Consider the following 25,561-nt stretch of genomic DNA (forward strand, 5'->3'; position numbering starts at 1 on the left):
TTCCCCCCCCCCCCCCCCCGAAGATATTTTTCTTTCACCTTCGGCTTGGAACTTAAGACGAATATACCCAACACTTGCAAATATTCAACAAGACCATTCCATAAACATTATTTCACTTGTTCCTCGATACCTCTCTTTAGTTCCTTTTCAATTTCCTGTCCAAAAAAAATTGCTTCCACGTTGTCATTACGTATATATGGATGTTGACTTCCTCACCATAAAAATATCCACATTGTTACCTCTGCCTAAATTCTTTTCCTCAATTAAATGAGAGTGCATTTTAATATCTATTAAATAATAATTAATAAATCAAAGAAACCAAGGAAAATGACCAAGTAATGCTACTCAAAATCCCAAAGTTCTTTTTTTTTTTTTTTTTTTTTGGTCATAAAAAATGAACTTTTCAGTGATCGGTGAAAAAGTAAAACAAGAAAACAGTCTTCAATTTGGAGAAAAATAAAGCAAAAAAATAAAACTAACAAGGGAAAGTGAATGCAACACAATCAAAACAAATATCATGAGTGTAATTATCAAACAAAGAGCACCAATGAATAGAGTAGAACTTGGACAAAACAATAGACTCCCTCCAAGATAATAATTGATCTTTGAAAAAAGATAGAACCACTAAGAGCCAACACAATGCTGAATAGAATAGGAAATCTCTTCTTGCAGGAAGAAACACCCTGCACTCCAAAACTAAATTTGCTTGCCAATGCCAACCTTTTTTTTTTTTTTAAGGATGTGAACTATAATGCCAACCTCTATTGATAACCTTAAAGTAATGCTAATTAATATTAAGTATAATCCTTCTTAAAATGTTCTTTAAAAATACATGTTCAAATATGTGCTTGCGACTGAAAACGCCAACCTCATTGCCAATCATTCAATCAGAAACAAGAAGCAAGCAAATTTAAGTAAGATGCACATCTGAATAATGTGATATTTCAAAAGTGTGCACCTTGAAATGAAACCCAAGAGACGATTGAATCCTGAATCATCCCGTAGTTCATGTTGAAAACCTAGAAGTTAAATAAATACTAATTGTTAGAGATAATGCGTAAATGTAACAAAATAATACAAGTTTTCAAGGATTCTAAATAGCAGGGTGGGACAAAATATGGAGAATTAAAATCAATTGCAGATAGCTGTATGTTTGCATTGACATCCGGTGGCACAGTCTAAGCCGCCGTCTAAACAGTAATAAATAAAAATAACAGTTGTGAAATAGCAATACACGAAAGCATTTCGGAATTGACAAAGAACATCCTACAGTTTTAAGCCAACAACCATCTGTTCTGGATCGCATAAAGAAGCTTCCTATTTTTCTCGATCATGCTTGGACAAATTACAATAGATAATGTAGCCACTGGTTGAAATGAAAAGTAAATACATACCAGGGCTATGTTGGTCAAGCGACCCAAGTTTGAAACATGAAACTGATCCATCATTTCTCCCAATCACGAGACATCCAGATATAGCAGAGACGCTGGTTACTGGTTTGCTGTCCTGATGAGTGTGCAAATTAAACTCCACAACCTCATCAAGAGGAATGACAGAGCAGGATATGTATGAGGAAACATTTCGCAGCTTCAAACAATAAGCGATCCCGGACGAAGTCACGGCGTACATCAAGAAAGGATGTCCAGTAGACGAACTTATCTGCAGTGTTACACGGCCATAAATAATACGTCGAAATATTCCAACAGGCTGAAAATTCAGACTAGGAAAATGGAAATTAACCTCGTTAGTGCAGACAAACACGGCTGGGTGAAGTGTTTCCGGAAAGGCAATTCGAAGACCAATCCTACGAAATTCATTGGCAGTTGAAAACTGAAGCAGCTCGACCACATGAGGTCGAATCTTCCGAATCCTCCTGATGCGTAAGAAGAATGGAAGGGCAACAGGGCTTATTAGCACCGAACCAGGGAGTCAATAAAGTGCGAGGGAAATCAGGAACATACCAGATGAGATAGGTTGGAGGATCTCCTACGACGGCGCAAGAGGCATGGTCCTCAGTGAATGAGGTGCAAGCTGGTGGAGCAACGGAAGTAATGGCGCCATCTCTTAATGAGGAAGAAGGAACAGAAACATCGAATTCTACAGCGTCGGTAGCCATGATCGAGGTCTCCATTCCGGTTAATGGCACCCGACGCCCCATGTTCTCCGTTCTTGTCGGTTTCATTCACTGTCTGCAGCAATCCTTCTCTTGTGAACTGAACGTAGCTAGAACCCTACTTCTGGTTTTTGTCACAATCGGCTGGGAATACTTTTTGCTTGGATTTAATTCTTTTGTTTTTTTAAGATTAAAATAAATTACATTAATAATATTTTTAAATAGTTAAATTAATAAAAATTAAAAAATATATATATTATATACTTTTAGGTTACATTAGTAATATTTTTTTTAGTTTTAATTATATTTCTAAACTTAAAAAATGACAGATACTCCTTAACACTTTATTTCAAAATTATCTAAAAAAGTATTTATAAATAATTTTAATATTATTTTTTATATACATTATTTTTTTAATTTTATTATTTTTAATTTCTTTTTCTTACCTTTGGTTTAATTTTTTAATATTATTTTGTTATTTTATTATTTTTAATTTCTTAGTTTCTTTTATATATATATATATATATAATATTTCGTATTATAATAAACTAACATATAACTATTAATAAATTTTATACATATAATTATATCATAATTTTTTTTTTATTATTGTTTTATTATTTTTAATTTCTTAATTTCTTTTATATATATATTTTATAATTACCTTAATATTTCGTATTATTTTTATATAATTTTATAATAGGCTAACATATAACTGTTAATATATCACCATTTATATATATTTTTTAATTATTTTATTATTTTTAATTTCTTTTTCTTACCTTCGGTTTAATTTTTTTATATTATTTTTTATACATAGCAACATTATTTTTTATTATTATTTTTAATTTCTTTTTCTTAACTCTGGTTTAATTTTTTAGTTTCTTTTTATATATATATATTTTATAAATACATCGATATTTCGTATTATTTTTATATATTTTTTTATAACACTCTATTTTTTATTTTTCTAAGGTAATATAACTTTATAATAAGCTAACATATACCTATTAATAAATTTTATACATACAGAGTCCAGGTATCATATACGCCCCAAAATAAAGAGCTTTGAATACTAGAAGAGAAGCACCTATACCTAACAAAATTAAGTGAATACCCCAAAATGGTAGTCATTTTATTTCTATCTTTCCACACATAACCGAAGAATGGGGGAGATTCTCTCGGGTCCCAGCAATATTATTATATCACAATTTATATATATATTTATTTTATTTTATTTTTCTTACCTTTGTTTTTTAAATATTATTTTGTTGTTTTATTATTTTTAATTTTTAGTTTCTTTTATATATATTTTTTATAAATATTTTAATATTTCATATTATTTATATATATATATATATATATATATATATATATATTTTTTTTTTTAATTTATTTTTCTTGCTTTTGGTTTAATTTTTTAATATTATTTTGTGATTTTATTATTTTTAATTTCTTAGTTTCTTTTATATATATATTTTATAAATACCTTAATATTTCGTATTATTTTTATAACACTTTATAATAAGCTAACATATAACTATTAATAAATTTTATACATATCATTATTATATCACAATTTATATATATTTTTATTTTTTATTTTTCTAAGGTAATATAACTTTATAATAAACTAACATATAACTATTAATAAATTTTATACCTACAATTTTTATATATATATATATATATATATATATATATATTTATTTATTTATTTATTTATCTAAGGTAATATAGGCTTATTTCAATTAAAATATTTTATATATTTTTTTAATTTATTATTATTATTTTTTTATTTTTTTTTTTGTCAATAATTATAGATTAATTTGTGTTTATTTGGGAACTTTTAATATATTTTATGTAGGACGGTATATAGATAAATAAAACTTAAAAAAAATTTGACAACCCAACCGAAACCAAAAACATTCATATTCGGGTTCGACTCCCGTCAAATACATTGTTGTTTTATTGTTTTTAATTTCTTAGTTTCTTATATATATATATATTTTATAAATACATTATTTTTATATATTTTTTTATAACACTTTATTATTATTTTTATTTTTCTAAGGTAATATAACTTTATAATAAGCTAACAGTAATTATTATATCACAATTTTTATATTTATATATATACATATATATATATATATATATATATATATATATATATATATATATATATATATATATATATATTTTAAGTAATATAGGACTATTTCAATTAAAATATTTTTATATTTTTTTAATTTATTATTATTATTATTATTTTCAATAATTATAGATTAATTTGTGTTTGTTTGATAACTTTCAATATATTTTAGGTAGGATTGTATTCCAATAATTATAAATATGGATAAATAAAACTTAAAAAAAAAAATTTGACCCAACCCAAAAATAGAGAGTTAGGTTGTGGTAAGTTTCGGGTTGGGTTACCTATCCAACCAACCCGAATTTTTGGGTTGGGTAAAAAAAAATCCTCCAACCCGAATAATATACACCCCTAAGTTTTAGTATCATAACATTTTATGTATGTACATTCATTTTAGGCAATCTTCCCTGTTCTCCCTAATTTCCAAATACTAAAAAATATTTGTCGTGACATCGAGACATTAATAATTTAGCTCAAGTTAATTCATAGAAGTTACCCATCTTCAAAAGAGACGAATACTAGAGGTAAAGAAAGACACTAAAATATGTCGCTATTTATACTCTAAATTTGGTAATCAGGTATTTAATTTATAATTTAAGTATGAAAAAAATCTAAAATTATTAAAGATCCTTTTGAAAAAGTAGTGATCTAACCCCATGATAGAACAGCTCAGGCCAAATAGAGTAAATAAACTAAGCAAACTTCCTATAATTAGGAAGAACAGAGATACTTAACGACCCATTCAAAAGAAACAGCTCATGGTACGAGAATACTTCTGTCCTGTCTTGTCAGAACAGAGATACTTAACGACCCATTCAAAAGAAACAGCTCATGGTACGAGAATACTTCTGTCCTGTCTTGTCTCTCACTCCTAAATTTAGGATTTAAGTATTAATGATGAGATTACAGCTCCATTTGCCTTTTTTTGTTCGTCCTACTAAAATCTGTCCATCCCATTTTTGTGGGATATTCATCTCAATCTCAACCCAAAACCCACAAGCGTAACTCCATTTGAAGCCTGATGATTGTTCTTCATCACTTGAATCCCTCCACAATTGAATCCTTCCATTTTTTCAACCCCTCTTTGCTTATCATCAATCATGAACCTCAATGTTTTTGTGTTCTGGATCATACAGATCTCCGTCCATGCAGTTCCAGTTGTTTCTGAAACCAAAGCGTCCGACGGTAACCAACATCCCCTTCTCTTTCTCTTCCTCTCAATTTTATTCCCTTTCCTTTGTATTTTTCATGATTCATTGCATTTTGTTCTCACTTGTACCTAAATTATATCAGAACGTTCTTCATACATGTTATCGGTACAGATTCGAAAAGGTTACTAATCTCTTAACCATCGCGTAACGTTACGATTGACATTTTCTTATACTTTAACCAACCGGGTTAGGTTAGAATCAGACTCGTTCGGTTATGTGTGGAAATGTTTTGTAACAGCCCAAACCCATCGCTAGCCAGCTCGTTACATATCACCCCTCACAGTTTTAAAACACATCTAGTACAAAGAATGTCTAGCACTACTCCGACCCGTTGTTTGGTGACTAATTCTGATACCATTTTATAACCTCACGCTGTTTGGTGACTGACTCTGATACCATTTTATAATCTTGCACTGTTTGGTGACTGACTCTGATACCATTTTATAATCTCGCACTGTTTGGTGACTGACTCTGATACCATTTTATAATCTCGCACTGTTTGGCGACGGACTCTTATACCATTTTATAACCTCGCACTGTTTGGCGACGGACTCTTATACCATTTTATAACCTTGCATTGTTTGGTGACTGACTCTGATACTATTTTATAACCTTGTACTGTTTGGTGACTGACTTTGATACCATTTTCTAACCTCGCACGGTTTAGTGATTGACTCTGATACCATTTTATCACATCACACTATTTGGTGACTGACTCTGATAACATTTTATAATCTCGTACGGTTTGGTGACTCACTCTGATAACATTTTGTAAAATCCCAAGCTCGCCGTTAATCGATATTGTTTGTTTTGTCCTGTTACGTATCGCCATCAACCTCACGGTTTTAAAACGTGTCTGCTAGTTAGATTCTATTTGTATACTTGATGGAATTTGACATATCTTAACTAAACCCTTTGCACGGGCTCGTTGCGTACTTGTATGGTCCATGACCCTTTGCACCCTTATAAGGGATGCTTTGTTCCCTCTCCAACCAATGTCGAATCTCACGTGTATAATTAGATTCTGTCTGTACACTTGATGGAATTTGGCATATCTTACTTTCAATTACTTTCAATTTCGAATCTGTAATTGTATGGTTCACGAAACGAATTACTTTCAATTTTTTTGGTTGCAGTTTCTGCATTGAATGTGATGTTTAGCAGTTTAAATTCACCTTCACAACTCTCTCGTTGGAAGTCAAGTGGGGGTGACCCATGTGGGGATTCTTGGGAAGGGATCAAATGCTCAGGATCATCCATCACTGAAATGTAATTTCAAAACTTTACCTCTCTTACTGTTCTTTAAATTACCTTGGATTAACTTGTAAGGGTTAAATTTTGGCGTTTTTTACCCTACAGAACTTTATCAAACTTTGAACTGAGTGGAACATTAGGCTACCAGCTTTCAAATTTGGCTTCTGTCACCTCCTTGTGAGACCCACTTAATCATCTAAACATGTTTTTGTTAATTAAACGACATCAGTTTAAGGTAATAAGCATGCTGTTCCTTGTGATAGTACAGTGATTTGAGCAATAACAACCTGAATGGCGATATCCCTTATCAGCTTCCCCCTAATGCAGTTTCCATGTAAGTGTTTCGTATATGCAGTGTCTGTTTGAATCGACGTCCTAATAAGTCGTTCAATTAACACGTTTTTCGATATATGTAGCGATCTTTCCACAAACAGCTTCACCGGAAGCGTGCCGTATTCAATATCTCAGATGTCTAATCTTCAAGTTTTGTAAGTATCTTAAACTAACATGTTCTTGTAGCTTCATATGTTTGCCACATGATCTTATGATGATTTGTCTGTCGGCTGCAGAAATCTTGGGCATAATCAGCTGAGCAACCAATTGAGTGACATGTTTGGCAACGTTTCTAAACTCAACAGGATGTAAGTAACCTTAAAATATGTAAAATTATCCATTCATTAATGTTTTACCTTAACAAACCAATGTTTTTTTTTTTACAGGGATCTCTCATTCAACTCGATTTCAGGAGACTTACCTCTAAGTTTTAAGAATCTTTCAAGCCTTACTGTATTGTGAGAAGCAAATTAAGATTGGTAGACTGAGAGTTGTTGAGTTTTTTACTGTCAGTAATTAACGTTTTTACTCGTTTTTATAGGCATATACAAAATAATGGATTTACAGGTTCTATTAATGTTCTTGCTGATCTTCCACTCAAAGATTTGTAAGTAGCTCCCAACATAAGATAATGCATGTCTGTTTCAAGAGTTTTGAAGCCTTTTAACTCATTTGTTGATGTTTTGGCTGAAGGAGAGTCACAAATAACAAGTTTACTGGATGGATTCCTGATAGCCTTCAGGACATAGATAATTTGGAGTAAGTATGGCACTGCCTTTTTTTCACTCTCTCTTTCATGCACGAACGACGAGAGCCGAGAGATCCAAACCTTTGATCGATAATACATGTTTTATGTCCGTTGAGCTGTACTCATATGGGTTTTTTCAAATTTAGAAACTTAGGAAGTTAAATGAAAGAAACGGAAACTTAGAAGAAATATTTGGCAACCCTATGAGACAAAAGTTTCTCGTTCCTCTCCTACAAATGTGAGAGCCCACATTGGTTGAGGTGGAGAACGAAATATTCTTTATAAGGGTGTGGAAATCTCTCCCTAGTAAATGCGTTTTAAAAACCTTAAGGGGAAGCCCGAACGGGAAATCCCAAAGAGGACAATATCTGCTAGTGGTGGGTTTGGGTTGTTAGAAATGGTATCAGAGCCAGGTTTCGGGCGGTGTGTCAGTGAGGGCGTTGGCCCCAACGGGGGTAGATTGTGAGATCCCACATCGATTAGAGAGGGGAACTAAACATTCCTTATAAGAGTGTGGATACCTTTCCCTAGTAGATGTGTTCTAAAAATCTTGAGGAGAAGCCCGAAAGGAAAAGCCCAAAGATGACAATATCTGCTAGAGGTGGGCTTGAGCTGATACAAATGGTATTAGAGCCAAGTTTCAAGCGGTGTGTCGGCAAGGACGCTGGGTCTCCAAGGGGGGTGGATTGTGAGATCCCACATCGGTTGGAGAGAGGAACGGAACATTCCTTATAAGGGTGTGGAAACCTCTCACTAGCAAACACGTTTTAAAAACCTTGAGGAGAAGCCCAAATAGGACAATATCTACTGGCAGTGGGCTTAGACCGTTACAACAAACTTTCTATAAAGATCGTTATAAATGAATTGAAACATGATGCTTTAAATGCAAGTTGATCGATTCTTGTTGTCTTTTTTGTTTGATGTTTATACTTTGGTGAAGAACTGGAGGCAATTCATGGTCATCTGGACCAGCTCCTCCTCCACCACCAGGAGATATGGCAAAGAAAAACAAGAACAAAAACGGGTCAAGCAACTCATCCCCAAAAGTAAGTGGAATGGCCATAGCAGGAATAGTGATGGGAGTATTAGCAGTAATCGCCATAATCATAGCATTGTTCTCAAGAAGGTCACCTCCTTCCCACTTTCTTGATGAAGACACAAACCAACACAGCGGATCCTTAACTCCACGCACACCCCATCAACCGTCCAAAGATTTGCACAATAACACTAACAATAATAATGCAATTGAAAGAAAATCATGCACCTCAGATGTCTCTGTTGACATAAAGCCTCTCAGTGGGCTTAGGCCTCCTCCACCTTTTGATGCTGTCAAGCCCTCCGGTGATACTCAGCTTGCAAGCCGCCTCAGTTCCAGGAGGAGCACTTCCGTGCGTGTCATTTCCTACTCATTGGCTGATTTGCAGACTGCTACTGCTAACTTCGCTACTGGTCGCCTTCTTGGTGAGGGCTCAATTGGACGTGTTTACAAGGCCAAGTATGGAGATGGGAAGGTAATTCAAATCCCCTTTTTTGAACAATGAACATAAACCATTACTAAACGCTATCAAACAATTCTTTAGGTGTTGGCAGTGAAGAAGATTGATTCATCAGTTTTTCAAGGAAGAACAGAGGAGTTTTCTGCAGTAGTTGCTGTCATTTCAAAGCTTCATCACACCAACATTACAGAAGTTGTTGGGTTCTGTTCAGAGCAGGGACAGCACATGTTGGTTTATGAATATTTCATGAATGGCTCACTTTATGAGTTTCTTCACATGTCGGATGACTTCAGTAAGCCACTCACATGGAACACTAGAGTCAAAATTGCTTTGGGGACTGCAAAAGCTCTTCAGTAAGTGCTTCTGAACTATATCATCTCAATGCTTCTTATTCTTCTCTTGCTTTTTAAGTGCGTTACAATGTGATCGGACCTCATAATTTTGCACCGTTAGATATATAAGAGAAGAAACGACCAAAGTTTTACAATTTTTAGATTTTAAAGTGTGACTCATGGCTCAACGGTAAATAACATATGTTCATTTTGTGATATCTCACATTGGTTGGGGAGGAGAACGAAATACCCTTTATAAAGGTGTAAAAACCTTTCCTTAGCAGACGCGTTTTAAACCCTTGAGGGGAAGCCAAAAGAGGATAGTATCCGCTAGCGGTGGGCTTGAGCCGTTACAAATGGTATCAGAGCCAGACACTGGACTATGTGCCAACGAGAAGGCTGATCCATGAAGGCGGGTAGACACGAGACGGTGTGCCAATAAGGGCGCTGGGCCCCGAAGGGGTGTGGATTTGGTGGGGGTCCCACATCAATTAGAGAAAGAGGAACGAGTGTCAGCGAGGACGCTGGGCCCTGAAGGGGGTGGATTGTGATATCCCACATTGGTTGGGGAGGAGAACGAGACACCCTTTATAAGGGCGTGGAAACATTTCCCTAGCAGACGCGTTTTAAAGCCTGAAAGGGAAAGCCCAAAGAGAACAATATCTGCTAGCGGTGGGCTTGGACCGTTACATATTTCCTTCTTTTTTACAATTGCACTTTTTTCAGGTACCTTCACGAGGTTTGCTCGCCATCCATAATTCACATGAATATCAAGTCCTCTAATATATTGCTCGACACGGAACTCAATCCCCGTCTCTCGGACTACGGTTTAGCAGCATTTTACAAGGTTCAATACTTCTCCATACTATATAAACTGTGCTATAAAAGACTGTGTTTGAGAATTAAACAATTGTGATTTGATTAATTTCAGCTAAGAAGTGGAAGGCCTGGAGGTGGATATGATGCACCAGAATGCACACAGGGTTCAAGCTACACAATGAAGAGTGACATTTACAGTTTGGGAGTGGTGATGTTGGAGCTGTTGACCGGGCGGATGCCTTATGACTCGTACGTTTTATACTCTATTCGTTTTACTTTGGTCAAGTTCCACTAAACAAAATTAACTCTGTTTAGCTTTCGAAACGTTAGCTCGGATAGAACTAAGACCAAGAACGTATCAGACACGACCCTGAATGAACCGAACTTGAAATTTAACGTGTTACAAATGATACAAATGATTTGATTTGAATGTGTTTAGTGGGAAGGCAAAGATGGAGCAATGTCTAGTCCGATGGGCAACCCCACAGCTGCATGACATAGATGCATTGGACAAAATGGTAGACCCTGCATTGCGTGGGCTATATCCGCCGAAGTCCGTGTCTAGATTTGCAGATATCATCGCCCTTTGCGTGCAATCGGAGCCTGAATTTCGGCCTCCCATGTCGGAGGTGGTGCAAGCCTTGGTGACTCTGGTTCAACGATCAGCATGAATGTGAGAGATGATCTTTGAACCTCTCAAGGAATGGATGACTATGAGTATTAATTTTATGTGTTTCATTCATTCAATACAAATAAGTCTCACGTTCAGAGAATTGGCCGTTCTATTCGTTCACACATTCATTCGTGGCTATGTAGTTTTTAGTTTACATCAACTCTTTTCCCTTTATATTTCCACATGAATAGCCTTAGACTATTCTATTAGTGATTCAATCCTATGTAGCATGTTCACTTTCTTTCTTGTCTAATAAATTTAGTGCTTCTTTTTAGCTCCTTTAGCCAACCTTTGAGGTTAGTAAGAGCGACGTGTCTTAGTTACACTTTAGTAATTGTCGGTTTATGGCATGTTATTATCATAATGAGTACAACTTAATGGTAATTGACGTGTACTCATTTTCTTGAGATCAGAGGTTCAAATCTCTATATTAAATAGTAATTATAAGAGAGAGAGAAAGAGTAGGATAGGTGTGGTCCCAGACCTTTGGGTTGGGTTCAGTGGTGGTGTAAAGTGATGTCAACATGAGATTTTAGTTTGAAGAAGAAATCCCGAAGCAAAAGATGTAGGAGAAACTTTGACGGAGGAGACGCCAAGAGCCAACGAACCAAGAAGTAGTTTACGAGACTCTACAACATTGAAATCAACTGGAAACACATTGAGAAGTAGTTTACGAGACTCTACAACATTGAAATCAACTGGAAACACATTGAGAAGTAGTTTACGAGACTCTACAACTACGAGACTCTACAACATTGAAATCAACTGGAAACACATTGAGAAGTAGTTTACGAGACTCTACAACATTGAAATCAACTGGAAACACATTGTGAAGTAGTTTAATTGAGAAGTAGTTTACGAGACTCTACAACATTGAAATCAACTGGAAACACATTGTGAAGTAGTTTACGAGACTCTACAACATTGAAATCAACTGGAAACACATTGAGAAGTAGTTTACGAGACTCTACAACATTGAAATCAACTGGAAACACATTGAGAAGTAGTTTACGAGACTCTACAACATTGAAATCAACTGGAAACACATTGTGAAGTAGTTTATGAGACTCTACAACATTGAAATCAACTGGAAACACATTGAAGAGACCTAAAAGTCAACCTCAGTCTACAACATAGAGTTGTAATGAGTCGGTTGCCTAGGACGTCAACCAATTGAGTGGGGGAGGATGTCACAGTCATGCATGTCCAAGGCGTGTTGTCAATGGCAGCATGACGGATATCCCGGTCTTGCTTGTCCAAGACGTGTTGTCCATGGTTGCATGCCCGTTACAAACTCCTTTTATATTCTTTCATCCTAGATAGGTATTTGCCATTCCATATTGGGTCAGTATGAGGGGGATATAACTAGTTGTCAACTTCTTCCTACCCGATAGTTATATGCAGTAAGCCGTCGTTGTTGCCTTTTTGTTTACATTCTTATATAACACCATTTCCAATTTCTCAAATCTTGCTTTCAAAACTCTCTTTCGAAATCTCTCTGCCCCCGTTTTTTAAAACTTTCTTCTCAAACCGGGGCTAGAGGCTCGAGTCCGAGAAATTAGGCAAGATTTGTTCGACATAAAGACCTAGAGACCCCTATCAAACCCTTGACCAAGTCAAACAATGAAAACAAACATCTAACTATACCACTCAAATGTTGATCCGAGAAGGCTGGAAATAGGAGCCATGGACCTGAAACTACTCCAGAAACCTATCCTTAGTTCAGATTGTAGGCTGCAACTCGCCTGCATGATGCCAAAATCGCTAGTAATCGTTGGTCAGCCATACAGCAGTAAATTCGTTCCCGAGCCTTGTACACACCGCCCGTCACACTATGGGAGCTGGCCATGCCCGAAGTCGTTACCTTAACCGCAAGGAGAGGATGCTGAAGGCAGGACTAGTGAGTGGAGTGAAATCGTAACAAAGTAGCTGTACTGGAAGGTGCGGCTGGATCACCGCCAAAGATGATTAATGTCTGTCCACGAGAAACAAAAACGTTACGAAATCTAAATAAAGTAAAATAGTCCTTTTTCCAAAGTCATTTATGATGTGCCACACTATCAGCAGCAGCTCCACCATTTGTCCAAGTCTCTCAGGCTTCTTTTGCAAAAACAATTGACAAGCAATTGTTCCCACACCACTCACCCTTTCGACAACACATACTAGGTTGTCTTTTACAACGTTATAATTAATTATTACTCCTTCCACCAAAATCCTTCATGATTGCCTATTGGCTCTTGTTTTATCCATTCAGAAAAGCTTAAAATTTCAAACATAATGAATTTGAATAAGAACCAATTATGACGTGACACATCGTCAAACACATACTCTTATTCATTATTTCATAACAACTCCAAAACCGAACTGAACTGAACCGAAAGCGAAGGAGTTTGATAGATACATAATATATCAAAATTGGGCGACGAGTTGTTGTTCAAGTTCCATGTCCCTTAAGATTTGGCGAAAACCCGAAACTTGTTGCTTAAGGTTGACATTCTCTTGGAGAAGGAGCTGCTGAGACTCCATCAAACGGCTCACCTTCTCCTCAAGATCACGGTTCTCATTGCAAAGCCGAGCCAGTTGGGACCATAGCTGGTTCAGATGCTTCTGCTTCCTCATTCGGGACCTTCGAGCCGATTCTCGATTCGATATCATCCTCCTTTGCCTTCTTTCGTCCACCATTTTAGCTCGCTCCTCATCGCAACCGCTCGAGGCCATGTTCGGAAGATTATCGTTGTTGTCATCGGTTTGGATGGTCCAAAAGTAGCTTTCTTCTGGGACTTCACTTGGAAGAAGCATGTCTTTCTGGTTGTATTGTTGTGTCCAAATGGGAAGGTTGGTGGGGTTTTATAGGAAACTAAAACTAGCCTTCATGTATTAACCACAATACTCTTCACCACCATTATATTTAATTGTTAAAGAATACTATTTTTCTAATGTGCATGGGCACCTACGTGGCCCAATGAGAATTTTACATATTATTTCAGAAAAATACTTACCAGTATATCTTATTTGTATTTTTTTTTTAATTAGACTGTTGTGACACATGACAAATGCTTATAGTTTAATTATTATATTTGATCATGAAAAAGAAATATCTTTCTCAAAAACTTTATTTATTTATAATTTCATGGTTCATTATTAATGGCTAATGACACACTTTGTAGAGGTGTTCATATGACTCCAAAACTCAAAAAATTGAACTACCCAATCTAAACAGTATGGGTTAGGCTTGAATAAATCTTTTTCGATATGGTTGGTTGAATTTTTGAAAAATAAAAAATTTAGATCAGTTCGCGACGCGAGTAGGAACTAATGTGAAGATGGGATGCACAACCTAATTCAGCCATAACTTACCTCTGAGATTGTTATGAAAAATAAAAATATTTGTCATTGTGAAAGAAAATGATTTATATTTGAATTTTACAAGATTTTAGTTATTGGTGTGACATGTACTGTGAACAACTATAAAAATGAACAATTCGTCGACATAATCCAATTTACCGGTTATAACGGGTGTACATGACAACATTCTTCTCTCACTATTCGGGTCATTCGAGTCACCAACTCAACCAATCCAAAATCTCGAGCGGATTAAAAAAATTGAATAGTTCATAAAAAGAATATAGAGGCGAAATTGGAATTAAAAAATGAGGTTGAGGACATAATAGTCCAAAATTTTGTGTATCTAAATAATTAACTTTTTTTTTTTAAAAACAGTATGATTTTTCCACTGTCTCCACTAATTTTGTTTTGAAATCATATTCATTGATGAGATCATCTCTCACATATTGTATGATTGGTCCAAACAGGATAAGCTCGTCATAATCAATTCCATAACATCATTATCAACTCCCATTTAATTTATTTTTAATTATGTTTAGTTCACACTTGGTGTTCCCATTGTGGTTCTAAGTTGTATTGGTAGGTTTGTCTTTCGTTAAATTATTAATTAATATTGTTTACTTGTGTTGAGCATGCTTTGTTTAGGTTCTAATCCACCACTAATTTGGATGTTAAACATATGTTCATCATTTTTTTAACAACAAAATAACCCATAACCATGTTTTTCTTCCCCAACTTTAAGTGGATAATTTGTTGTTTTAAATATTTTAAGATATGAAGTTTGATGGAAGAAGATAGTAGTAATAATTTAATGTTTATTTCACAATTTTTTATTGTTAGAAACTTCACTTTCTTAATGCTGCTACTATCACTGTACATTTGTATTTATCATTTTTAAAGGAATACGCGTAGCAATCCAAGCCTACTACTAGTAGATATTGTCCGCTTTGGCCCATTACGTATCGTCGTCAGCCTCGCAAGTTTAACCTCTAGCAGAGAGACATCAGAGCATTATGAGGCCCTAGAACAGAGAGACCTTCATGCCCCACTTGCGGTACTAGTCATTCAGGTGGATGTAGAGTGAACACAAACGCGTTCTAAAACCGTGGAGCTGACGGCAATACGTAACGGGCCAAAACATATAATATCTATTAACGGTGGGCTTGAGCTATTACAAATGGTATCTGAGTTAGACGCCGAACGATGTGCCAGCAAGGATATTAGGCTCCGAAGGGGGTGGATTGTGAGATCCCACGTTAGTTGAAGAAGGGAACAAATTATTTCTTATAAAAGTGTGAAAACCTCTCCCTAATAGACGAGTTTTAAAACTATGAGGCTGACAACAAAGCTTTAAAACCCGTCCCTAGTAGCCCTAAATCCTATATTCCAGTCCACAAAGCTTCATTAATACAACTCCTCAGGAACTTAACAAAGCTCCATTAATACAAGCTTGCTCTAGATGGGCAGTAGCAGAAATTCGAATCTCCCTAACCTAACAGTTACTTCCTTCCATTTTATCCAATTGGACAAAATCAATGGCATACATTCTTTGCAAATCCAAGCATTTTCCACATTCAGACAGGCATATTTATTGAACCTAGAACATGATAACATATGAAAAAACAATCTGTATCTGCTCGCCAATGCGTGCGAAAATATCAGGTGTAAACGTTCCAGTGAGCCTAACCAATTTCTTCCTCCGTTCAGAAAAGGAAAAAGTAAATGGCGTATTTATCATCGTGAACGATTTAATATCTGTCGAATGTTTACATTGCCTTCTCCAGCCACCTTGGCAATGTCAATGAAGTCTTCAGACCAAGTCTAGTAAGGAATATGGAGTACAAAAGATGAAGCAAAAACATGAAGCATCCACAGTTCAGCATTACCTTTCAGAGCACAGAGAGGAGAAATCAATCAAAGTTTAATGAAATCTCTACAATGCATGTCATACAAGTACAACCTACATTGCACCAGCTTCATTGAAGAATACAAAACATACCAGTGTCCCAAAAATAGCGTATATTGCATTCATTGATGGAATCAAGTTTACACCCGAGGCAGTGAAGATAAGGGTGAGCGAAGCGTGAATATTTATAGTGATCTGCATGAACACGAAAGGTATTTCGAGACTTGAGAGGTGATTTCTTTGAAGTATAGCAGCAGAGATTCAGATTAGCTTGTTACCAGAGCTAGTATGTTCTCTCTTATCAAGAATGAAGATATTAAGACATAACCCACTGCCCCGAGTGCCCGAACCTAAACGCACAGTCATGTACTTGGTTAGTAGAATGGATTAAAAAAAAACTAGCAGACATCATTTGTTCAGATGGGCGTTTGAAAAGAGAGGGAAACAATACGATTGTGCACAGAAAGATTGAGGTACTCCAATTTGCTCCAAGCCTGAGAAGATACAAAACAGGAAAGCAGTAATTTTTACTATTTTTCTGTTCTTATTAGGATAAGTTCAAAGCGGAGAAGTGAAGTAAATGTCTCCCCATTAATGCCTTTGGTCAGTGCATCATCGCCAAACTAACAAAAGAAACTCGACCAACTAGCATGCTGAGATTTCACAAGCTTTATGAATCCTTATTGGCCTATGCCTAAATCGAGGTTAATTATGTATTTATGGATAGTCATATGCATAGTAAATCACCTACCTCCACAAGGAGCCCATTGTCAACCCCACTAAACCATGCCTAAGCTGCACAAGGAAGCATACAACAACGTCAGGCATTCTGCTGAAGAAGGTAAACTATTAAATACCGTTCCCCTCTCAATACGATAAGGGTTAAGGAATGTCAAAAGATATATGGAAAATACACAAAAAGGAAAAAACATCAAGCCCAAAATGTTACAAAAACACTCTGGACAAGGCACTACAAGCTGAAGCCACAAAAGCTATCTTGTATCAGATTTTCTCTAATGATCTACTAACACTTAGCCTCTCTATACCACTAGGAATGCAGCAATGTTAAAAAGGTATGTATAGTTGAAAAGAAAAACATTTTATCTAAACTTGTATTTGCAGAGACAGGATCAACAATTCTACGATTCAAATCATAATTTGCAATACTCCACAATATTAACTTCAAAAAATCATCGAACAAATGCCTTTAGGATTGTTATTTTAGAACGTTCAAATTGATTAAGGTGATTATTTTTGTACTTTAACATAATTATGTCTGATAATATCTGATTATGTACTTTGTATAGTTTTTATGACCACTTATTTAATCATAGGGGAGAGCAGCCTCAAGGCCACCTTTTTAGCTTTTTAAAGCTGGTATAAGAAGGCCATTGACCTGATTTTTCTCTTTTTGTTCTACATAAGATAGAATTTACAAGGTGGATAGGTTAAAAGGCAACCTCTTTTATATGATATTATTATTTCTGAAACAAGAAAATAAATCCACAGGCAATTAAGATTTGAGAAGATGAACTATGAAAGCACGCTCACCAGAAATGTTAAAGCTTTCACCGGACCAGACAAAACCAGCAACAGCAAGAATGTTGCCACCTGTCTTGAAAGAAGATCAGATGCGACAACTTAGATGTAATACGAATAACAAGACAACATAAAATCAATTGTTGAACAACTGAATCCTTGGAAGCTACAGACCATGGTTTTTCTCCCCGCTGCTATGCCCCATCTCATTGAAGAGATTACTATCGGTAGACAGAAGAAACAGCCGAAGTAATTCTGTCCAATATCAAGTAAAAACAGAACGAAATTAAAATTCGAGAAACTAAACTGCTACTAAAAGATCGAAGAAATCTAAGAGGTCACTTCATCTAAGTTAATAAAAAACATAAATTTCTTTGAACACGTGAAAATTTATGAGAAAGAAGCATGTTCTATTTGTTGAGGATTATTGAAAGGAGTAGTCCCACGTTGGCTAAGTAAGAGAAAGAAAGAACATGAGTTTATAAGTAATGAACACTATCTCCATTGATATGAGGCATTTTGGAGAAACCAAAGAGAGCTTATGCTCAAAGTGGACAATATCATACCATTGTAGAGAGTCGTGATTCCTAACGATATTATGAGAACTTTCATAAACAAATTGACATCCATGTTAAAGAAAACTATAAGACAAGTTTATTGGGCACTTCAAAATATGAGATAACTTTGGTTGGTTTCCTCAAGAAAAAGATCGCTTCAAAATGGCATATACATCACACATCCTCAATCATCATCATATAAAGACCAAGAGTTCATTGGGAACCTGTTACATTTTCAAATTTCCCACGGATAATACTTTTGTTGTTCATCGTCAAAGTCAGTTTGTTGCTAGACCCAAGACCATTTACAAGCTTGTTGTTCATCATGGGAATTCTCTTCAATTTATTGGGGGTAGATTTAAGAGTGTACCCTAAACAAGCCCCATGGTGTCATGTTTCAGAAAACTATCATATTGAATTTTTCTTTCAAAAAAATCACATTAGAAGTATTAAGTAATCACATACGATTAGGCAATTGTGACAAATTTGAAGTGGATAAAGTAGTTTCTTGTTTCAAGGGAAAAAGGACATTTCAAACTGACATCAAAGAAGAACCAACCACCACACGGATGGACTTGGGGTATCCGTCTTCTTGAAGAAAAATAACCAGAAAAACATCATGTATGAAGAACAGGAGACGGAAATCATAGAAACAGCAGCAGAGGGGGAAAGAAGAGAATTCGCAGAAACTGAGAGATACAAACCTCGAGAGCAAGTGAATTGCTCAAGAAGTAGACCAAACCATTAAGTGCAGCGAACATGGAGCATTCCACCATCGCCAGCGTCTTCTTATAGACAACTCCATTCTCAGACAAGTCTTCCAAATCCGACAAAGAAGTGGGGTTTTGGCCCTCGAAGCTATAAACTTTTGCCACCGAATTCGAAAATCTAGTGGACTTGACACTGGATTTAGAAGCAATGAAGGTCGGAAAAGAGAGGGAGACGGATTCGAAGCTAATTAATCTGAGTTTGGAAGAGATTTTAAGAAGAGGAAGAGGAAGATGAACATGAGCTGTGGTCGAGGTCGAGGTCGGTTTTGGTGGGAAAATACATGATGTGGAGACGGACGGATAAAGGTTTCCAGAAATCATGAGGAACAAGAGTTGAGAATCAAAAACCTCAAGAAGTTGAAGATTTACGCGAACTGTCACTCTTCCCTCTGGGCTTTTCCGGGACGGAGGTTGGGCCTTAGCCTTACTCCCACGTTGTAGGCTTCTTTCTACGTTGGAGGAAATATCAAACACTCGTCAAACCTTCACGCTACCCTTCTAAACCGATTTACATCGCACTACCATCGTTCCCACCAAACCCCCGGTTGTAAGGAACCCGTGGTTCGAGAGGGACTTAGTTTCATCATCATAAATGAATAAGATGCAATTATAATTATGAACATCTTGGAAAATAAAGATGAGCTTGCATGTAGCCGTTATAATCTTAGACATAAATTATCCTATCGTGCACGTGAATGTAATTATAGGGTTTAGGGTTTGGTCATATTTGTGTATTGACTCCATGAGAGGTCGTTCAGAAGGGATCCATATAGTTCAATTTTAGGACATAACATCGTGGTTATTCTCTCGAGAAAGCTCAATAGCCCATTCTTCTAGCTCTAGAGCGCTGAAAAGTTACTAATGCGACAAGACCTAGTATGAGCGAAAAGATGACTACTAGAATTGGAAACTTAGGGATGATGTAAACCATGTTTGTTCGACAATCCAGATATAAAAGGAGACCCACCTATGCACGTCTACTGATGCTCTTTCAAAAGCCTAAGTTGGTCATTGGCTAAAATTTGTTCCTACCCACGAAGTTCAATAAGGAATTAGGCATGACGCTCACCCTTTTAGCTCATATGTAATGTAGCTCACAACTCGTCCTAAACCATACCCAGCTTTCTAAGCCGTATAATTTGGACGGTTACAAATGGCATCAGAGCCAGACACAGGACGATCGCCAACTTTCTCACTGTTCCCTGAAGGGGGTAGACACGAGGCAGTGTACTAGTAAGGATGCTGGGCATCGAAGGGGGTGGATTTGGTGGCAGTCCCACATCGATTGGAGGAAGGAAAGAGTGCTAGCGAGGATGATGGCCCTGAAGGGGGATGGATTGTGAAGTCCCACGTTGGTTGGGGAGGAGGACAAACCACCATTTTAAAGGGTGTGAAAACCTTCCCCTCACATGAAGAAAAGCCCCAACAATATCCACTGGCATACTAGCAAATATCAATAAAGGTACATTTTCGTTTTTTTAAAATAATTATTATGGGCATGAATGTTCAATTGAGAAAAAGCCAAGAAATGAAAGAAGTGAAATTGCAGAGAGGCCCTCAGAACAGACATTGTTGTTAGCCGCACGCGCTTCGTTATCGGACACAGCCCCTTTCTTGCGGTGGTTCTCATTCTTCCTGCGGCCGAGAGACGCACCAGCAAATCCGGCCTCTATTTTATCGTTCTCAAAATCCAATTCCCCAACTAATCTGTAGCGGATTCTTTATTCCCCTTCACAATCTTGTCCTAATTATTCGACCCATCTCGCCCTTCTTCAGCAATGGCTGTCAATTCGTCGACCCATCTCGCATCTCCGCCGCTTCGTTCACTGCCTCGTTCCTCCTTCGCTTTCTTTTCTCGCATCTTCTTGCACCCTGTTTCGCCCACTGGCTTCCCTAGGCGGAGCCTCGTTTCAGTTCGTGCTCAGGCGCCGACTCCCGATGGCTATGGATCCAAGCAGCCGCTCAGTTTGGGGGAATCTGGACCTTTGTTCGAGTCCACTGGTTCGCCTTCGTCGTCATCGGTTATTGATTTCCTTACATTGTGCCATCGGCTTAAGGTATCCACACAATTTGGTCACGTGACGCAGATTGGCTAATGAGAAATTGGGGGAACTTTTTTTTCCCCCTTATTATAAAGAATTCGTTAACCTTTTGTTTTTGCCTGATTCTTGGAGATATCAAACGAACCACAATTAGAATTCATTTCCATGTTCTTTTCATTGTTGGCAGAGGAACTGGTATTTGTTTATGCGTGTTATGTGAGAAAAGTGTTGACCTGAAAATTATCTCTATTAGAGGTAATAATCACTTGGCTATTCTCTCTTTCTTGTAGACTACGAAGAGAAAGGGCTGGATCAATCATGGAATAAATGGTCCTGAATCAATTGCTGATCATATGTACCGCATGGCTTTGATGAGTTTGATAGCCGGTGATCTTCCAGGAGTGAATAGAGAAAGGTTGCACTTTTTCACCTGAGCCTTTAAAAGTCTATTATGAAGCTCTTTCTATTGAACTTTGTTTCACCATGACCTTGTTGTCCTTTGATCAGGTGTATCAAGATAGCTCTTGTGCATGATATTGCTGAAGGTACTTTCTGACACAATTTCTTATCATTTCCAGAACTTAATTCTAGCAATTATGCAGATTCTCGTCGAGTAATGATAATGATATTGCTATTCAACTATTGGAGATAGACTTATTCTTATTCAGTTTGTTTTGAGTGGCATCCTGACTTAGTTTCTCCTTGTTAAGGTTCAATGTCAATCAGTAAAACTTGAGAGAAGTTTACGAGGGATTTCTTACGGAAGTGGGTCGATGAGGGGATGGGGATGGGTCTCATTTAGTGAGGTGGGATGTGGTGGCGGAGCCATTGGATCTTTGGGTGTCGGTATAGGCAATCTAATGGCATGAAATGAGCCATTGTATCTCTGTTTAACCATGGTGAGAGTCGGGGATTGAACCATCAACCTCTAGATGGTAGTTTGTGTCTTATCTACTGAGTTAGGTTGGATTGACTATATGAGTTTTATATCTGACGCCTTTTTATGTTAAACCCCATTTTATAGTGCTTTATATTTGAGTCTGCTTTCCTTTTTTCATTCTAATTCTACATTGAAACTCCAGATACTTGTTTTTCAACCCTTTTTTTACCATTTAACGATGACTTGTATTACATAAAACACATCGTTCAACTACTGTTTATCTCGAGGTTGCTGCTGTTTATTTATGACTTATATGGTGTCACTTTTGTACATATATTGCAACCAAATTTTGGGCTGTTTACTTTAAATCGTCTATTTCATGATCCTAAGTGAGTTAGACACTACGAACACCGCTTGTGACTGGATATAGGAGGAATGTACATGTTTTTTTTTCTCCTGAGTGAGTTGATATTGTATTTGGACTATGATAGCTATTGTTGGAGATATTACGCCATCTGATGGAGTGCCGAAAGAAGAAAAGAGCAGAAGAGAGTCAGCAGCTTTAAATGAAATGTGCCAACTTCTTGGTGGAGGCATGAGAGGTACGAAAATATTCCTATGAGATTTGGGTTTGGTTAGTCGTCGGAAAGTATTGGCATTAAATCATGCTTCCTTGATCTTTTTGGACCTTTTTTTTAGCTGAAGAGATCAAAGAACTTTGGACCGAGTACGAAAACAATTCTTCATTGGAGGCTAATCTTGTGAAGGACTTCGATAAAGTATGTTGTTTGATCTCGATCTCGATAAACTATCTGCAAATTGTATTTCATGTTGGTTCCATAAGCTTCTTTTTTCTTTATAGTACGAATGTCAAGGTAAGCATTCGAACTTCCGACTTCGAGGGAAGGAGTAAATGTGTTATGCTTATGTTAGTGGTTATGTCAGATTAAGAACACTCCTTTGCTGAACGTCGTGTATTTTGTAGGTTGAATTGATCCTTCAAGCATTTGAATATGAAATAGGTAACTCCAAAACCACGTTCTGGTTGCACTACAAACATTAGCTGATTGAAATTTGAGATTTGACATGAATTAATTACATTGGCAGAACATGGGAAGGAGCTTGATGAGTTCTTCCATTCAACAGCTGGTACACTCTACTTGTTTTACCATATTAAGTTAAACTATAAATTTATTCCATAAATTTTGATGATTTTGTTTTCCAGTCCCTTAACTTTAGAAAGTTTCAATGACGCTATGAATACTGCTGTGCATTTTCCAGGAAAATTTCAGACTGATGTAGGAAAGAGTTGGGCAGCTGAGGTATTGTCCAGAAGGAATTCAAGATTGACAAACAGACATAATTGATGATCTTCTTTAGGTACTTCTTCCTTTATTGTTCATCCAACTCACAATACACAAGTTAAGAAAGTTGGAATTTGTGTATCTTAGAACAACACACTCTCCTGGTGATGCCTGCTGGGAGAAGTGGCTTTAGTTATTATCATCATCATCATATTTCTAAATTTAGGGTTCTTCGGTTAAATTATATATTTAATCGATACCTATTTGGTCTTTAATTTTGATTCGTTGGGAGAAGTGTAGCTAACTAGTTAAACTATACATCATTCATCAATAGATCAAAGGTTTGAATCCTCTCTATCCCATTAGATCAAGAAGCCAAGGATCGATTTTAGAACATCAAGTTAAAGGCTCGATCAAGAACGTCAATAAGTCAAAGGTTGATACAAGAACATCAATAAGTTGAACGTTGACTCAAGAACATCGATCTCTTGTCGATATAAGAATATAGGCCAAACCTAACAAGATCAATAAGCCAAAGATCCACCCAAAGAAAATTGATGTGTGAAGCTGAAGATTGAAGCTTGAGAATATAGGTAGTTTAGGTCTCAAGTTAAGTAAAATAATAAGAAAACAATAGATTACATATTCAATTTGAGGTTACTTTATGAATCAAAATTTTCTAGAAATCTCTAAAAATTTACACGAAATTTAATATTATTTTAATGAATATGTTTCATTCACTTTTCACATAAACACGAGTATATTTGTATTGGAACAAAATTTCTAAAATGTTAGAAAATTGTTCACGAATAAGTTAATGGAAATATAATAGTTTTGAATTGTTTAGAGTACATATTCTTAATTAATGTGTTCAAATCATAGCTCAACATCTACAGAGGTGATGAAGAAAAGTACCATTTTGTTTGTGTGATTCTAGAATCCAGACTTTGCTTAGATTTGGCACCGTTGGTCCATGATACCCAAAAAGGAAAGACATTTTAGTTTTCGTTGGCCTTCAACCTCAACATTCCCATGTCATCTGTCAAAGCCTGTATGGATGCTATACAAAAAAAGTTAGATTTGAAGCTAAGCAATGATGCAAAGGAAAATTCCATTTTGCTACTTTCTTTGCTTCACCTTTCCTAATACCTCCCCTCATCCCAAATCCATTTTCAAGACAGGGAACTAACTCCTCAACAAGCAATGTCTTCCTCTTTTGATCATCTTCTTCTCCTCCATCACTTCCTTCCTTCAACCATTTTCCGCCGCCATGGAAGATATGAACACCCTAGCCGCCGACTGCATTGTCATATGCTGTTGCTGCCAATGCCTGGCGTTGCATATCCTTCTCCTTCTGTTGCTCAAGCTTCCCTGTAAACTCGTTCGAAAAACGAGAGACTTCGCCAAAAGAAGGCTAAGAATGAGAGAAAAAGAGGAAAAGATGGTAATGGAAGATGAGGTTAGAGGCATTAGTAATGGAAGCTGTATGAGAAGTGAAGAAGATGGGTTGGGTTTGAGTTGTTGTATGGAAGAGATTGAGAGGGTGATGCAGGATTTGCATGAGAAGGGAGAGTTTGGTTTTGGAAGCTTTTGGGGAAGGAAGGGTAACTCAGTTTCAGGTTCCTGCAGAGATGAAGAGCCATTTGACCCCACGGATGTACAGTATCAATTAATTCAAGTAATACCTTCTACATGAGATGCCCTTTCTGTTTCTCCTTCTATATCCATTCTTCATTTCCTGCTGTTTTTCTGCCAAAATTGACCAAAACATCAGAAAGAGAATAACTTAGTAAATAAAAAGTTTTTTCTTCTCTCTCTCTTTTCCCCTTTCCTTTGTATGAGAGAGAGAGAGAGAGAGAGAGAGAGAGGGAGGGGCTCAAACTCAGAGTAGCCTGTGAATCTATCAGCAAACAATTATATTGAAATAGAATTAAAGAACAACAGGAAGGGCTGTGCTCATTATTGTGGCATAAATACATGATCTAAAGCTCATCTCTGAGCTGTCTATTATACAAAGTACGTGGAAAAGGAAAAAAAAAAAAAAAAAAAAAAAAAAAAAAAAAAAAAAAAAAAAAAAAAAAAAA

At 36.4% G+C, this 25,561-nt stretch overlaps 6 protein-coding genes across 10 annotated transcripts in view; 3 read left to right on the forward strand and 3 right to left on the reverse strand.

The window, feature by feature from the left end:
• The window catches only part of LOC111435647 (nuclear pore complex protein NUP160), a 30,927-nt gene extending 28,659 nt beyond the window's left edge, over positions 1–2,268 (reverse strand). For all 3 annotated transcript variants that reach the window (XR_002709103.1, XR_002709102.1, XM_023073088.1), the window contains exons 1-4: positions 1,962–2,268; positions 1,741–1,873; positions 1,395–1,659; positions 959–1,019 (exon numbers count right to left, since the gene is read on the reverse strand). Coding sequence is in view for 1 of the 3 variants with exons in the window: in XM_023073088.1 (XP_022928856.1) it covers positions 959–1,019; positions 1,395–1,659; positions 1,741–1,873; positions 1,962–2,182 (680 nt within the window). In the remaining 2 variants the exon portion in view is untranslated. The remainder of the gene's footprint in view (positions 1–958; positions 1,020–1,394; positions 1,660–1,740; positions 1,874–1,961) is intronic.
• A 2,914-nt stretch (positions 2,269–5,182) lies between these two features.
• On the forward strand, positions 5,183–11,375 carry LOC111435608 (protein STRUBBELIG-RECEPTOR FAMILY 5-like). Of its 2 annotated transcripts, XM_023073021.1 has the most exons (14): positions 5,184–5,453; positions 6,616–6,748; positions 6,839–6,910; positions 7,002–7,067; positions 7,150–7,221; positions 7,303–7,374; positions 7,453–7,524; positions 7,608–7,673; positions 7,760–7,825; positions 8,755–9,325; positions 9,395–9,663; positions 10,369–10,489; positions 10,574–10,710; positions 10,901–11,375. In XM_023073021.1, exons 1-14 carry the CDS (start codon positions 5,369–5,371, stop codon positions 11,130–11,132), a joined length of 2,034 nt encoding a protein of 677 aa, XP_022928789.1. In that variant the 5' UTR covers positions 5,184–5,368; the 3' UTR covers positions 11,133–11,375. The 2 variants fall into 2 exon arrangements, with proteins under 2 accessions (XP_022928790.1, XP_022928789.1); XM_023073022.1 differs by lacking the exon at positions 6,839–6,910 and having other exon boundaries at positions 5,183–5,453.
• Positions 11,376–13,495: 2,120 nt separating this feature from the next.
• On the reverse strand, positions 13,496–13,949 carry LOC111435819 (basic leucine zipper 43-like). Its single transcript, XM_023073383.1, has one exon. It carries the CDS (start codon positions 13,931–13,933, stop codon positions 13,544–13,546), a length of 390 nt encoding a protein of 129 aa, XP_022929151.1. The 5' UTR covers positions 13,934–13,949; the 3' UTR covers positions 13,496–13,543.
• Positions 13,950–15,828: 1,879 nt separating this feature from the next.
• On the reverse strand, positions 15,829–19,780 carry LOC111435817. 2 transcript variants are annotated; one of them, XR_002709125.1, is made up of 10 exons: positions 19,186–19,780; positions 18,099–18,179; positions 17,937–17,996; positions 17,137–17,180; positions 16,837–16,879; positions 16,664–16,735; positions 16,479–16,580; positions 16,235–16,365; positions 15,916–16,076; positions 15,829–15,880 (listed from the first exon to the last, which is right to left on the reverse strand). XR_002709125.1 is itself a non-coding variant. In XM_023073382.1 (8 exons), exons 1-8 carry the CDS (start codon positions 19,570–19,572, stop codon positions 16,246–16,248), a joined length of 909 nt encoding a protein of 302 aa, XP_022929150.1. In that variant the 5' UTR covers positions 19,573–19,779; the 3' UTR covers positions 16,002–16,245. The 2 variants fall into 2 exon arrangements, 1 of the variants encoding a protein (XP_022929150.1); XM_023073382.1 differs by lacking the exon at positions 15,829–15,880 and having other exon boundaries at positions 16,002–16,365; positions 19,186–19,779.
• Positions 19,781–21,029: 1,249 nt separating this feature from the next.
• On the forward strand, positions 21,030–23,752 carry LOC111435665 (HD domain-containing protein C4G3.17). Its single transcript, XM_023073125.1, has 8 exons — positions 21,030–21,308; positions 21,584–21,708; positions 21,801–21,838; positions 22,665–22,775; positions 22,873–22,952; positions 23,159–23,195; positions 23,281–23,322; positions 23,455–23,752. Exons 1-8 carry the CDS (start codon positions 21,030–21,032, stop codon positions 23,538–23,540), a joined length of 798 nt encoding a protein of 265 aa, XP_022928893.1. The 3' UTR covers positions 23,541–23,752.
• A 675-nt stretch (positions 23,753–24,427) lies between these two features.
• Positions 24,428–25,438, forward strand: LOC111435666. The gene has a single exon (XM_023073127.1). The coding sequence runs from the start codon at positions 24,748–24,750 to the stop codon at positions 25,171–25,173; it is 426 nt and encodes a 141-aa protein (XP_022928895.1). The 5' UTR covers positions 24,428–24,747; the 3' UTR covers positions 25,174–25,438.
• Positions 25,439–25,561: the final 123 nt, after the last annotated feature.

This window comes from Cucurbita moschata, unplaced genomic scaffold (assembly GCF_002738365.1).
Source record: "Cucurbita moschata cultivar Rifu unplaced genomic scaffold, Cmos_1.0 Cmo_Scf00050, whole genome shotgun sequence".
NCBI classification, from domain to species: domain Eukaryota; kingdom Viridiplantae; phylum Streptophyta; class Magnoliopsida; order Cucurbitales; family Cucurbitaceae; genus Cucurbita; species Cucurbita moschata.

Coding starts and splice junctions, on each gene's coding strand:
- LOC111435665 (XM_023073125.1), top strand. CDS start 21,030: ATGGCTGTCAATTCGTCGACCCATCTCGCATCTCCGCCGCTTCGTTCA. Junction 21,309..21,583: donor CATTGTGCCATCGGCTTAAG/GTATCCACACAA, acceptor TCTTTCTTGTAG/ACTACGAAGAGAAAGGGCTG. Junction 21,709..21,800: donor CCAGGAGTGAATAGAGAAAG/GTTGCACTTTTT, acceptor TCCTTTGATCAG/GTGTATCAAGATAGCTCTTG.
- LOC111435608 (XM_023073021.1), top strand. CDS start 5,369: ATGAACCTCAATGTTTTTGTGTTCTGGATCATACAGATCTCCGTCCAT. Junction 5,454..6,615: donor TGAAACCAAAGCGTCCGACG/GTAACCAACATC, acceptor TTTTGGTTGCAG/TTTCTGCATTGAATGTGATG. Junction 7,222..7,302: donor ATGTCTAATCTTCAAGTTTT/GTAAGTATCTTA, acceptor TGTCGGCTGCAG/AAATCTTGGGCATAATCAGC.
- LOC111435817 (XM_023073382.1), bottom strand. CDS start 19,572: ATGATTTCTGGAAACCTTTATCCGTCCGTCTCCACATCATGTATTTTC. Junction 16,880..17,136: donor ACAATGGGCTCCTTGTGGAG/GTAGGTGATTTA, acceptor GTATCTTCTCAG/GCTTGGAGCAAATTGGAGTA. Junction 16,736..16,836: donor CAATCTTTCTGTGCACAATC/GTATTGTTTCCC, acceptor CTGTGCGTTTAG/GTTCGGGCACTCGGGGCAGT.
- LOC111435666 (XM_023073127.1), top strand. CDS start 24,748: ATGGAAGATATGAACACCCTAGCCGCCGACTGCATTGTCATATGCTGT.
- LOC111435819 (XM_023073383.1), bottom strand. CDS start 13,933: ATGCTTCTTCCAAGTGAAGTCCCAGAAGAAAGCTACTTTTGGACCATC.